General features: G+C 30.7%; 1 protein-coding gene across 1 annotated transcript; it reads left to right on the forward strand.

Annotated features, from left to right (window-relative positions):
* Positions 1–11322: 11322 nt before the first annotated feature.
* On the forward strand, positions 11323–13907 carry LOC131644140 (trihelix transcription factor GTL2). Its single transcript, XM_058914556.1, has 2 exons — positions 11323–12191; positions 12473–13907. Exons 1-2 carry the CDS (start codon positions 11794–11796, stop codon positions 13761–13763), a joined length of 1689 nt encoding a protein of 562 aa, XP_058770539.1. The 5' UTR covers positions 11323–11793; the 3' UTR covers positions 13764–13907.
* Positions 13908–14627: the final 720 nt, after the last annotated feature.

A 14627-nucleotide genomic window follows, 5' to 3' on the forward strand; every position in this document is an offset into this window, starting at 1 on the left:
GTGGAATATAACCGTAAATACATGTAAGAAAGTTAGCTAAAATCCAAATATATGCGTAAGACGCAAGTATATACTGTATTCTTTTTTTTCTGTTGTTGTAAAATTATTAATTTCTTTCAACACGAAGAATGGAGGGGAAGAAAATTAACTAAATATATGTTTGGTTCGAAGAATAGGAGGGGAGGGGTTTGTATCAACATGTATTGTTTGGTTCACAAGGGAGGGGAGGAATTTTAAAATTAAATTACCCTTTTATCCTTATAAATATTGTTATTTGTTCTTCCTAAAAATAATTTTAAATAACAATAGTATTGAGTAAATTTCTCCAAATAAAAACTTGTTCGTTCATAAATCATACTATAACAGTAAACTCAGCACATACTATAACAGTAAACAACCGCACACAGTAGTTGAACTATAGATCTTCAACGCAAATAAAACAATTATTTGATCTTAATGATTCATCTAACCCAATAAAACAATTTCTATAATTAAAAATACATAAAATAATGTTAGAATGTTAAAAAAATTGGACAAATAATATTAAACTTAAAATCTTTATTTATAACATAAACATAATATATTTGCATATTTTTATTATTATTAATAGTATAATAAAAAAATCTTATTACTATCATATATTATAAATAAGAACTGATATAAGAATGTTATTATTATTAAAAAACAACATAATATCAAAAAAGAAAATTCAACAAAATAAAAAGGAAAAAATTCACCTGAGAGCAACAAGGCACAAATAGCAACCGCATTAAAACGTGAAATAACATAGAAAAATCTAGTCTTTAATAATTCAATAAAAACAATCTTGGAATTAAAAAAAATTTAATTGAAGATAAAATAGGGAAAATAATAAAATTTTGATTAATGAATCTTCTCTCCTCTCCAAATCTCTCCAATTTGGAGGGGAGCAAAAAGTGAGTCTAGGAGGGAATTTGCTCCCCTCCCCCCCCCCTCATAAAAAATGAACCAAATACATTTATTTATAAATATTCTCTCCCCTCACCTCCACTCCATCTACTTCCAATCAAACTGACCCTAAAGTTCATTCAAAATGTGCATCTTTCTTACAGTAATTTACGGTAAAACGTGTTAAGCTGGTTTCGAAATGAACCTATTTAAAATGAGAAATGTTATGGTTACACCCAAAGCTACATCAACACCGTATGTATATACGGTTACTTATACTTTTGTTTTTTTAATAATTTTTTCTTGCCTAGGTTTTTGTGTTAGCATTAAAATGTATTGAAATGTATAAGGTGTAGCTACGGTGTAGGTACTTTCCAGTGTACACATAACACCCCTGATTTAAAATTGTGAGCATTTTGTTCAACTTCATTATTCCGTTGAGTTTTAAAATTTTGGTTGATCTGAAATCCGAAGCAGTTTATAAACAAAAACAATTTTATTTTAAGACAAATATTATTATATTAGTAATATTTCTTATGCTTTTAAATAAAGAGAAATACTTGCATGGACACAAACCTAAATTCATATTTTTAGGAACAATCAATCAAAAGAGAGAATATAAATTTATTTAAATTTTAATTTCGTTTTTAATTGGCATCATGGGGTGGTTGAGATAAAAGAGGAGAGAGACAATTTTATTTTTAATTTTTAATTAATAAAAAATATGATTGGTTGTATGTAAGTAAATGTGTTATGGTTGTTTATGTAAGTATTTTCCTTTAGATCATTTGTACACAAACAGAGAACTAAGTTGATCATGACATTACAATTTTTAGGTTATTCGCTGTTTTTGGGCCGGTAAACTTGAGTATAATAATATAATTTTTAGGTTACATTGAATATAATAATATAATTTTTATGTTACAATTTGTAAAAAAAACAGTTAAATAATATTTGGAGTGATAAAGTGTATTACCATTGTGATAGCAATTGATAACACATGAAAATATAACAATAATTTTGAAAGCTATTTTTAAAAATATTAGCAACAACCACAAACTTAAACATGACAACAAAATTCAAAATCGGTGTAACCATAAAAATAAATCAAAATCGGCTAAATTTATTTGAAATTGGCCCAACTTTGATGAAAACAAAATATTCTATTTTAATAGGATGTAAGTGTAGGTTTTTTTTCAAATACTAGCAGAGATCACGTCGTTCACTGCAAGATAAGATCTTCTCCATTTTTTTCTCTCCATTACTATAGTTTTAGAGACATATGTAGTGCATAAAAAATAAATGTACCTATTATGTATCACATTATTACATTAATATTTTTAAAACTTTGGTAATGCACAAAATGGAGAAGGGAGGAAATGGAGAAGATCTTGTCTCGTTCACTGTAGGGTCAAGTGCAACTTGGATCGTGCTCACATATTCGACGTTCAACAGTAGGGAAGTGGCGTCGGCCTTATCTTGGAAAGCTAAGTCGAGCTGACATTTGAGGTATCCTTACGCTTCAAGTTCACCATCATTAACAAACAAATAAAATATGAAGCCTTCACCACCGACCTCACGATAGCACCAAGATGGGGGCAGAAGTTGTTAAGTTGTGAATCGACTAATAACTGGTTAACGAATTACTTATAGGATATCTGGTTTGGTGGTCGGCTTCCTTTGGGTCCAAGAGGATGGTTGAAGATGGACAACATTCTTTGAGAGGCTCGTATCCCTGTCCCATGCTGAAGGAGTTTGGATAGTTCTTTCCATCTAGTATTTCCTTTGGAACGACGATGTTGGGCAAGAATTTGAGATTACTGTTGATTGGTATCCTTGCAACCAGAGTCCAATGTTCCCTTCCTTTGAGCGTGTTAAGTGAACCTCTGTTACTTTATTAGCCCAAGCGATAAAGAAAGGATGTAGTGAGCTTTTCCCCGACCTGTTAGATCCGGCCTAAGGAGACCTATGTTCATTAGATAGAGATCATTTGGTATCTATAGGAGGTGTTTCAATATCGGATCTACATTCGATGTTAACTATGAACTCGTCATATCTTCGACGCCGCCGCAATACACACCATGTTAGCAACGAGATGTACAAGCGATGTTAGATTAAAAAATGGACCATGAATCTTTGGCATGATTTTCAAGGAAATTACCTTCATCCTCTGGTAATCTTGATGTTGATCTACATTTGGATCTTAGATCCTTTCTTCAACTACTTTACGAAGTTCTTGATAGAAACAGAGATCTGAAATTTTGAAGAATCGTAATTGAAACGATGACTTACTTGATCTACTGTGATAAATATCTGTGTTCACTTCCGAACGCTCTTGATTATGGGATCTGAGGAGGTTGCGAACGATGGGATTGGAAATGGAACATGCATTTGTGGAAATCGTAGGAATCATAAGTCGATTTCCACAGAGGGTGCCACTATTCTGATCTGGAACAAAAAATGAGTGCATTTGGAGAACTGATGATCTTGAAACAATGGTGTTAATCTCCATCATGATGGCACGAGGTGTACCTGCATTATTAGCACTCTAATGCCTAAGTTAGTTCTAGATTCAAGATGAGTATGGTGAAAAGTGGAGATCATATAATGTATCTTACTTTTGCGTGTGAACTGATTTTATACCTTGAGTCAAGTGAAATGTATTTTAGGAGAACTGAGCCTTATCTATTTAGGCCTTTGTCTTGCCCATAAGAGGTATATTCCTCATTAATTCAACTTAAAATACATCACAAATCTTCCACTAAGAAATTCCACATCTCGAAGTACACAACATGTTCAATAATGAAACATCAGGTTAATTTACTCTTTAAGTCATACATGCAAACTACCACACCTATTAGTCGAGTATGTAGAAACACTGGCATGCTCATAGGAATTTGAACTATATAGAACATATTGAAACAAGATATGGTCCCCCGCCTCTCTCTGACTCACTTATATAAATAAGCTCATGCTTATCTATTGATAATCTAAAAAATCACCTAAGTAGAAATAATAATTTTATGCATCATATCAGAGTCCAACTCTTCTATAAATAGAGGACACGTCCTGAAATTTTGTTCCTCAAGGGACATATGTCGCACCTGGTGTCCTGGTAACTGGTTCGACAAGTTAAACCAGAATCACCACAGTTAACTTGAACAAGATGATGGAGCATAAAAGCAATAAATAACACAATAAATTGTTAACCCATTTCAATGCAACCTGGATTACGTTTGGAGGGTTGGCTTCCAACCTAAAAAAGGAAATTCACTATTAGTAGTTTAGTAGAATTAGTCTTACAAGCAACAACAAACCTTATGTTGTTCAATGCCTCTTTCTAACACTATCCAATGACTTTCTATTTAGGACTTCCCCTAAATATGAGACACCCTCTCATTTTATTTTTCTCTTAAACAAAACCTTTAGTGTTTGGGTTACAATCACAAAACCCTAATGATGTTGAATCTTACAACTCAACTATACAAACCTACAATTATGCTAAGTTACTGAAACATAGTATGGTGTACATACAATAATAACAAGGGCTCTAAACAAACCCTAGCATTCTAAAAATATTCGATGTATTGTTTACTTTTCAATGAGGGTTTTGAGCTCCTTATATAACATAATAATTCTAAGATTTTCTTTATGGATATTTGATTTAATTTCGTCCAGAAATAATACAGAATCTGTTGGATATTATTTGTTCCATAAATCTCTCCAACAAGATATGATTTGTTTCAATTTAAATCTCCATTTAAATATGAATTAATTTTCATCGAGCTGTCAAACAAATTACCTAATCATATTGATAAACCAATAGAAATAAAATATGATTCAATCTTTGATTAAAAAGTCTTCCAAATTGCAATAGCAATGACCCGTTGCACAAGGCCCAGATGTCGTACCAACATGTTGGGACATCGTGTCTAGCATAAGTCCCTTATACATCTCCATACAGCTTAAGCAAGCTAGATTAATCCTGAACACTTCTCCATGTTGTTGTTTTACAAAACGCAGCCAATCTAAAGAGCCAGTTCACAAGAAACTACAATATCCCCTTTGGCAAATTGTGGCAAAACAACTCTTCAAGATATAACACTTATTTTGACCAAAACAACTGACAATCAGTAAGAGCACATGACTATCATAACATATAATTAGAAACAACAACCATCTTCCAATCATTAGAGTTAAGCACCACCAGTTGCAGTATAAATTCATAACATCAAAAATGATGTTACACAAACAATCCATTCAGTTACTCCAAACCAAACAAACAATCAATCATGCAATCATTCATAGACTTAATCATGCATGAACACATAGTTAGTATCATACAATCCTACCAACTAAAAATTATTAACATACAGTCATTCATATACTTAGTCATGCATAACACAAACAATTAGCAGTTAATATCAAGATATGCAAAATACTACTAACACAAAAGCTTACTCCAAAAGGGTTAGATGTCTTGCCCGATGCTCCAGCATGTGGCAGATCTTTAGTACTTTAGAATCAATACTAAACAAATACACGTTACCTGTTAGTTAGTTAGTCTAACTAACAGAGATCACACCACACCAATGCTCCCTATTTTTGCATTCAACCTGTTAGTTAGTCTAACTAAAAGGAGAGACACCCTAACAGTCGACCTATAAATCCTAGTAATTCCTTGTAAGAGTATCTACAACTGCATTCGTAACAATGATGGACGCGGTGTCCTCCCCGGCCCACCTCAAATTGAAGTATCATAATGTTCACGATGACTTGGTGACGATATGCGCGGAAACCCTAATGAAGCAACAAAGTATGAAAAGTAAAGAAGAGTTCTAGTTCATGTGTTACCGTTAAAAAGATTAACTTAGTGACCGACATGCTTTTCCAAAAGAGGTGACACAAATATGTCAGAAGTAATGGCTAAGGAAGGAGATTAATGAAGACAAAGGAGTTTACCAGCACAAGAAAAAAGCTCTTAAGGATTCTCAAATGACAAAAAAGGGGACACGGTGACTAAAAAACTCCTTATATATCTCCCTAGGAAGATGAATCGTGCAATCCACAACCTTGGAGAGCGTGAACCACACCTAAATGGTTAAGATCCTATCATGAATTGTTTAAGAAACACTGAAATAACATAATACTAGAAGGAATCATTATCGTAAGACCTATGGACACGTGTTGAGATGTGTCTATGAAGCATTTCTCATCGCGGTGGTGATAATTATTACACTTCTTTCTAAAGACATCGTCGTCCCGTCAAGGTTATTCTATTTTCTTCTATCAGAAGTGAGACTAAAGATGAATTCGACAAAGCCATCGTTCTACGACATAAGAATAAGGGCTTAGGGAAAAATTGTTATGGGCTGCCGACAAGGCCAAATAACAAGTGTCGAAGAAGAAGGCACATTAACCGTTATACTCCATCCTTGATGAGGATACACGATCACACCCTCCTGTTAGCTGTGAAAATGGGTAAACAAACACTAGTCTTCAAAAAATAATAATCTTTGGTTACTCACAGGATCGATTGGATTGATCCTAGGACATATGCTTTAAATTTCAAATCTTATTCTTGATGATGAAGAACACTTCGACTACTTTCATGTTCTTATTGAAAAGTTTGTTTGATCTACGTGACTCTTTAAAATAATGTTATAAACTTGTAAAGAAAACAAATTAAAAGCAATTGAATATAAACTGCGAGAATGTAAATTCTGGAAATAACAAGTTGCATAAAACTGTAAAAAGAATATAAAATGGTGTTTACACGTACATTCTCAAATGACTCGTTTCTTAATATACATATACTTTTAGTTTTTGGTGAGATTTGGTACACAAATGAACACATGAATCCTAATGCTAAGACTCCTATATATACTACTTCGAAATAACTCTTTTCAACGGTCTTTCGATCAGGGCGTGCCACATTTCACTCGACATGCCTTCTTTTCGCCCTAGAGCTCCACGTGTTCTCTGATAAAACGGATAAAGACAAAAGGTAGTTATATATTCGTTCAAACTCAACTGCCTTGTCGAACGCTTCTCTTCGTTGAACCAACCATACAACTTAAAAAATATTTCGAAGTCCAAGTCCAACACTTACTCCTATCAGAGGCAACTTCGAGAGGTTTTCAACAAAGATACTATTTCGTCGAAAACTCATAATATCCATAACAAATATTTTCTTTCACTAACAAACATGGTGTCGAAAACTCCAGCTAACACCTCCATCACGTCTCCCATAGTTGGATCTAATCAAACGACAACTCGCACAAGGTGTTGAATCATATGCAGACGATTTTAACCGGTCTTACTATATAAAGACCATAACATGCCATTTCATGTATTCAATTCCTATTTTTTTGCTTATTCATATATTTGAGTGTTAACCTTGCAAATTGCAAATGTATCCTTCTCCACCGTACTAGAAGTCTAGTCCACTTCACTAAAATACTAGTCTATCGTATCTGAACTTGATTTCATCACCTACCTCTAATTCCTAAAAAGAACATATTCCACGAAAAACAATGATTTATGAGAAAGTTGGATTTATGAACGAGAAGGTAGAAACAGAAATTGATCTTTTCTAATTACCAATTTCTCCGATAAAATTTACTTCGTCGTTCATTAGTAGTAATCTCATTTTCCTTCTCTCTTAAGTGGCGAATTGGGTGCATAAGTGTTTACCAAATATTTTTCAAAAATAAATGCACCTCCAAGATGAGTGTTATTATGAATATTGGTACTAGTCCCAACTTTGAATCAAGTGGGTCAAAACTCAAAAAGCAAAGAGAAAATTGGCAGGTAACTGAAGCACGTACAAAGAGCTAAGAAATTATTGAGCCCATATAAAAGTTGTAACAATAAGAAAATGACATATCTCTTTCTACAACTCATTGCAAGCTGGTTAATACTTCCAACTTACACCACTTACCCTACCCTCTTCCGTACACACCAAAACTTGTTCTTTTCTTTCCTTTTAGCTATCTTTAACCTTAAATTCAACCCCCATACACACATAACTTTAACATCATTGTAACCATATATTATATCACCTTCAATTATATATACAATGGCTTCCATCTTTTAAGTGATTTCCCTTCTAATATAGTTATTCTAGTATACTCAATTTAGGTTTTTAACTATATCTAACAATACCTAACTACATATAAATGAATTTGATCAAATTTATCCATTTATTTTTAGAGTGCACGTTACTAAATCGGTCTATCACTATATTATTCAGAAGGCCAACGTATCTACTCCGTTGATTTGAAATTAAATTTGAGAGTCAGTTCTACCAGATCCAATTTTTACGAGCTAATTGAATTTGTCAGAAAATACTCAGTTGTTTTTTATTTACTTTTACTATTGTAAGATTGTCAACTTCTTTTACATGGTCAAGAAAACTTAACAAGGAAAAAGGCAAACAAATTTTTGACATGTTGATGGAAAGATAATAGTAATATAGATGAAATAAAGAGAGTATATAGTGATGAAAGGATTTAGAGTGGAAAGTAAATCCTAAAAACTGGGGGGGAAATATTCTTATTGTTGGTGTGGTTAGATCCAAAAATGAAGATGTAATAGTAGGCCCAATAAATGGATTAGAGAGAAAGAGAGAGAGGGGTCTGGGTCTGGGACTGGGATGATGAAGTAGTGTAAGTGTAGTAGTATAGGCACTGTATAGTTTTGTACCATGTGAAGATTCCCATCCTTAAAATAAATAATTGGTCCCATTCTCTGCATGTTTTCACGTGTCCTGCCATTCTTATGCCGTTTATTACACCATCATGACCATCAGCTACTGCATAGGATTCGAATGCCCCACTCACAAACCAACCATTATTATCTTTTTTTTTGTTTTTTATTTTTTCATATTAACCTCAATCTTCCTCCACGCGCCTCTTCTTCAATCTCCAACTATATCATATACTAACTAGTACACATCATATAATATAACTAGCTAAATTTCTTGATTAGAAGAGAAGGATGTAGAATATGCTATATGAAAAAGACAAGTTTGGATTTTATTTGAAAAGAGAATAGAAAAAGAGTGTAATGCAATGAATATAGCTTTTTATTTCTAACGTGGCTTGATTGACTTGTTTAAGCAAAATCCCTTTTTATTTATTGCGTATAGAATATGGAAGTTTTTATATAAAATATAGAATAAGAAGAATTTTATATGAAAAGATATAGAGTAATGGATTTTTTCTTTGTATTTTTAAAAATAGATTTTTTAAAACCGTTTTTTAAAATATTATAAGTTTTTTTATATTTGTTTTTTCTAAAATGAAACACTAATTTTGAATTCATAGAACATAAACATAGATTATTGAAGACCAAAACTTAGTCAAAATCACAATTTTTTCATAAAGTTGTATTTCAAAAATGATTTTTATGAAAATCTATTTGAAATAGCTTCAAAATTAAGTGATTTTTTGAAAATTTGATATCCAATTTTTTTTCTCATAAATAAATGAAATACCTAAAATTACATTTTAAGAATAACTATTCAAATAAAATTTTCATTTGAAGTTTTTATAAAAAGTTTCTTTGTAAAAATTTTTGTCGCAAAATTTTGTAACACTATAAAAATCATTTTTAAAAAAAAGCCAAAACAAACGGGCCCATATTCTTAACATACGATTAAAATTAGATGATATGAATTGAACGGTGTTATAGTCTAAATAGATGTATCAAAATTAGAAATTTCTCTGTACATTTATATAGAATGAAAAACACTTCTGAAAATTCTAAAGTACCGTTTAATATGCATAAGCACTTCATAAAAATTTGAGATTTTGATTAATTCGGATATGCATATTCGAATTCCTCCAACAGAAATTTGTGATATTAATTAATTCGGATATGTATCTCCGAATTAACCAAAATTCTAAAATTCTTTTAATTTTATTTTTACATTTTTTTATTTATAATATAATAAAAATGAGTTATTATCAATAAAGCATAACTTAAACATAAATAATTATAAATAAGAAATAAAGAGATTAAAAAAAAAATAATTTTATAATAATTTATTTATCACAAATTTTAAAAATAATTATTATTTAAATGAGTACAACATTATGTATTAGTTATGAAATATCATGTTAAAAGTATTCTTCTATTATCATTTTAATTTTTAATTTATATTAATTTTTTAAAATTAATTTTATATAAAAATAATGTGTTGATTTAAATATTTATTAGGATAATATTATTATTATATCTTGATTATAATAGTATATATTTAATTATATATTTTAATTAATATAATTAAATATACTATTAATTATAATGATTCACCTTAATTTTAATGTTTTAATAAATATTGAATTATTTCAGATATATATTTAAAAAATATCAACATAAAAAATTGGAATATTTTGGATATGTATCTTCGAAGTCACTTCTTTCTTAAAAAAAAGTTGACTTCAGATATGCATATGCGAAGTCACATTTTTTTTAAAAAAAATGACTTCGAATATGCATATCTAAAATATAAAGGTATTTTAGAATTTTCACTGCAGGTCCCTAAGAAGGTATATGAGTCTATAGAGAAATTTCCATCAAAATTTATCTACAATACATTGGATCTGTTAAGATATTTTCATCACGTTCTAGATATTCAATTTTAAATTTTCAAAAATATACTTTTTTTAATATACTTTATTATAATTAGATTTAAATTTTTAAAATTCATTGAATATTAAATTTAGAAAAATATACTTTTTCAATATAATTTATTATAATTAGATTTTAATCTTTAAAATTCATTGATTATTAAGTTTAGACAAATATACTTTTTTTTAATATAATTTATTATATTTAAAATTTATTGAATACAAAAGTTTTTGAAAAATTATATATGGAAATGATATATTTCAATAATCTTTTATGTAATATAAAATTCTTAAAACAGCTGTAATATGAATCAAATTGTATTATAAAATGACTAGAATATGTTAAAATTTATCTTCGATTCATTGGATTGCTAAAAGATATTTTGAACATTCTAGATGTTGAATCCTAAATCTAAAAAAGTTATTTATTTTTTATTATAAATAAATTTTAACTTTTAAATTTATTGATTGAATCTACTAAGATATTCTGAACATATTCAATTCTAAATTTGAAAAGTATTTTATTTTTTATCATAAATAAATTTTATTTTTTTAAAGTCATTGAATAACAAAAATCTAGATCTATATTTAAATCAAGTACATTGAATATTGAATATAGTATCACAAAAATATAATTATAAATAGTGGGCAAATCATTCCTCATACATTCAAATTTATAAGTTAGAATTAGATTCAACTTAAATTTTATCACTATTTATTTTTTATTCATGTGTAGTATGAAACAATGTCCAATTTTATGTGTTTAAATAACACATACAGGTCTTATGTGCAGTAGTCACATGTATCTTGGTCGTCCAATCAAAATCACCTCTCTAGAATTTAAGCTAAACTTTTTTTATTCAAAAACTTTCAAATCTTTATCAAACGGTGGAGATACATGCTCCTAACCTAGATCCAAATAGCACACATGCATAGAATATAATACTAAGTTAGGGTAGTGAATTCACTTTCTTCTGAAAGAGTGTGGTGGTGTGCAATCTTTTCCCTTCCATACAAGGACAATATTTTTGATAAACGTGATAGAGAGAGGGCAGAGACAAAACAAGAGAAAGAGAGAGAGAAAAATAAAGAGTTTTTTTTTTTGTAAAGTTGCATAACATTAACATTATGCTGATTTATTTCATACTGAGCATATGAATTGAATTCAAAAGATAGTACTAAAGTAAAGAGAGAGTGTGCTACTCTCTTTATCACACAAAACACAAACATGTTTGATGGAGTCCCAGACCAATTCCACCAATTCATAACTCCAAGAACCTCTTCTTCATCACTACCTCTTCATTTACCTTTCCCTCTTTCAACACCACCAAATAACAACAACAACAACAACACCTTCCCCACTTTTGATCCTTATAACCATCAACTACCACTCCAACTTCAACCAAACAATCTCTTGCACCCATTACACCCTCACAACAACAAAGATGAACCAAAAGACCAAACCACTCCTCCTTCGATCAACAACTTCCAAATTGAAAGAGATCAACGACAAATACTTCCTCAACTCGTTGATCCTTGGACCAACGACGAAGTTCTTGCACTCCTGAAGATCAGATCCAACATGGAGAATTGGTTCCCGGATTTCACCTGGGAGCACGTATCAAGGTATATTCAATCATCTTGTAAATCAGAGTTAGTTTATATTAATTGAGATTATTTAGTTTCCATGATGTGGAAGACAAAGACACACGTGCACCTTCAATTCAGCTCACAGAGAAACTGACACCACGAGACACAGTTCTCGAGAGAAACAGTAACAGAATTTGTCTATTAGTATTATTATTGCTACGTATTGAAGACGATTGTGTGTAAGAGAAAGAGTAATTAAGTGCTTTTATTTTATGCTTAATTGTTGTTTTGGATTTATATACTTATGGTGTGTGCAGGAAGCTAGCTGAGGTTGGATTTAAACGTAGTGCAGAGAAATGCAAAGAGAAATTTGAAGAAGAGAGTAGATTTTTCAACAATATTAATATTAATAATAATCAGAATCAGAATCAGAATAATTACGGTAAGAATTTTCGGTTTGTTACTGAACTTGAAGAGGTTTATCAAGGTGGGAGTGGTGGTGAGAATAAGCGGAACGAGGTGCAGGAGAAGATGAGGAGTGGATCGAATGATGATGATGATTCGAGGAGCGATGAGGATTTGGTGATGAAGAAAGATGAAGATGAGGTGTTTGAGAAAAGTACTAGAAATGAAGAGAGGAAGAGGAAAAGAGGTGGTGATAGATTTGAAGTGTTCAAGGGTTTTTGTGAGAGTGTTGTGAAGAAAATGATGGATCAACAAGAGGAGATGCATAACAAGCTTATTGAGGATATGATTAAAAGAGATGAAGAGAAATTTAGTAGAGAAGAAGCTTGGAAGAAACAAGAGATGGAGAAAATGAACAAAGAGCTTGAGTTGATGGCACAAGAACAAGCTATTGCTGGTGATAGACAAGCCAGTATAATTCAGTTCTTGAATAAATTCTCATCAACAACAAATTCTTCTGCAATTTTAGCTTCACTTCAAAGCTTTGGAATCGGAAAAGAAGACAAATCCAAGGTAATTACACCTAAACATTTCTCAAATTCTACCACATTGCACTCACAAAACCCTAATCCTGAAACTCATGACAAAACTCTTCAACCAACATCTGAAAACCCTAGCTCAACCCTTCCTTCTTCTTCTACTACTTTAGCTCAACCTCGCAAATATACCGTCGGCGGCGAGAAAGAGGATATTGGTAGAAGATGGCCAAAAGATGAAGTGCTTGCATTGATAAACTTGAGGTGCAATTACAACAACAATGAAGAAAAGGAAGGAAACAACAACAACACCAACAAAGCACCACTATGGGAGAGAATATCTCAAGGAATGTTGGAGCTAGGATACAAAAGAAGTGCAAAGAGGTGCAAAGAGAAATGGGAGAACATAAACAAGTATTTCAGAAAAACAAAGGACAATGCTAATAGGAAAAGGTCACTTGATTCAAGAACATGTCCTTATTTTCATCTATTGAGCAATCTCTATAACCAAGGTAAACTTGTTCTACAATCTGAAAAGAATGAGAGCAATAACAACATGAATCTGCCTGAAGAAAATGTTGTTCAAGAGAAGAAAGCTCCACAAGATGAAAACATTGGTGGTGATGGTGGTGAGTCTTCTGATCAAGTGGGGCCTGCATGCTGGTAGTTTCACTATATGTAGCAGGTTCATCATGGAGGTGAGGAAAATTTATGCATGTACCTTCTTTGGATTTTGATAATAATCAGTTTTCATTTTCATTGATTTGTAGATTTTCAATGACATATAATAAGTACAACTTTTTTTTATATATTTCTTCAGCATTAGTTGTTTTTTTAACAAAAAAAATTGTTGTTAGTAATAATAATATGTTATATTAGCATATTAGCAATAATTATTTTATATGTATTTTTCTATTGTTAATTACTATAGTAAATTAAATGAATTTGAATTTTTTTGAGCACCGACAGTTTGAGGAATGAGGGCAATAATAGTTCTGTTCTGGTGTAAGTGTATTTTTATAGATTCTATTTATTTTATTTATTATTTTTAGGTGTTAATGTTCTTTATATATGTTTAAATAAGAAAGACATTGATCCTTTGAAAAATAAAGGAAGGGAAGGTAAAATATTCTTTAGGACATTCTCCAGTTTAATATATAGTCAGAGACTCTGAAACTAATAAAAAATGGTTAGAAGAGTTATCAGCTTTTCTTTTAAAGTACATTCTGGAAACAGACGTTTAAATTTAAGCAGATATTTGGATTCATTTATTTTGAGAAATAATTTGATACGTATAAAATTGAATTTAGTTGGATATTTTAGCATGTAAAATGGATTTTCTTCATGAATAAATTATATTTTAAACTGAAATTTGTAATTTTTATGTTTAAACATAATCTTGATCTTATTATTCAAATCATTTTAAAGGTTGAGAAAAAGGGATATGCACTAACAGTGTAAAATATTTTTACACTGTCAACCAATCACAATCATGTATTCAATTAAAACATAATTTTAATTTTAAAAAGTT

Source organism: Vicia villosa, linkage group LG1 (genome assembly GCF_029867415.1).
Source record: "Vicia villosa cultivar HV-30 ecotype Madison, WI linkage group LG1, Vvil1.0, whole genome shotgun sequence".
Lineage (NCBI taxonomy): Eukaryota > Viridiplantae > Streptophyta > Magnoliopsida > Fabales > Fabaceae > Vicia > Vicia villosa.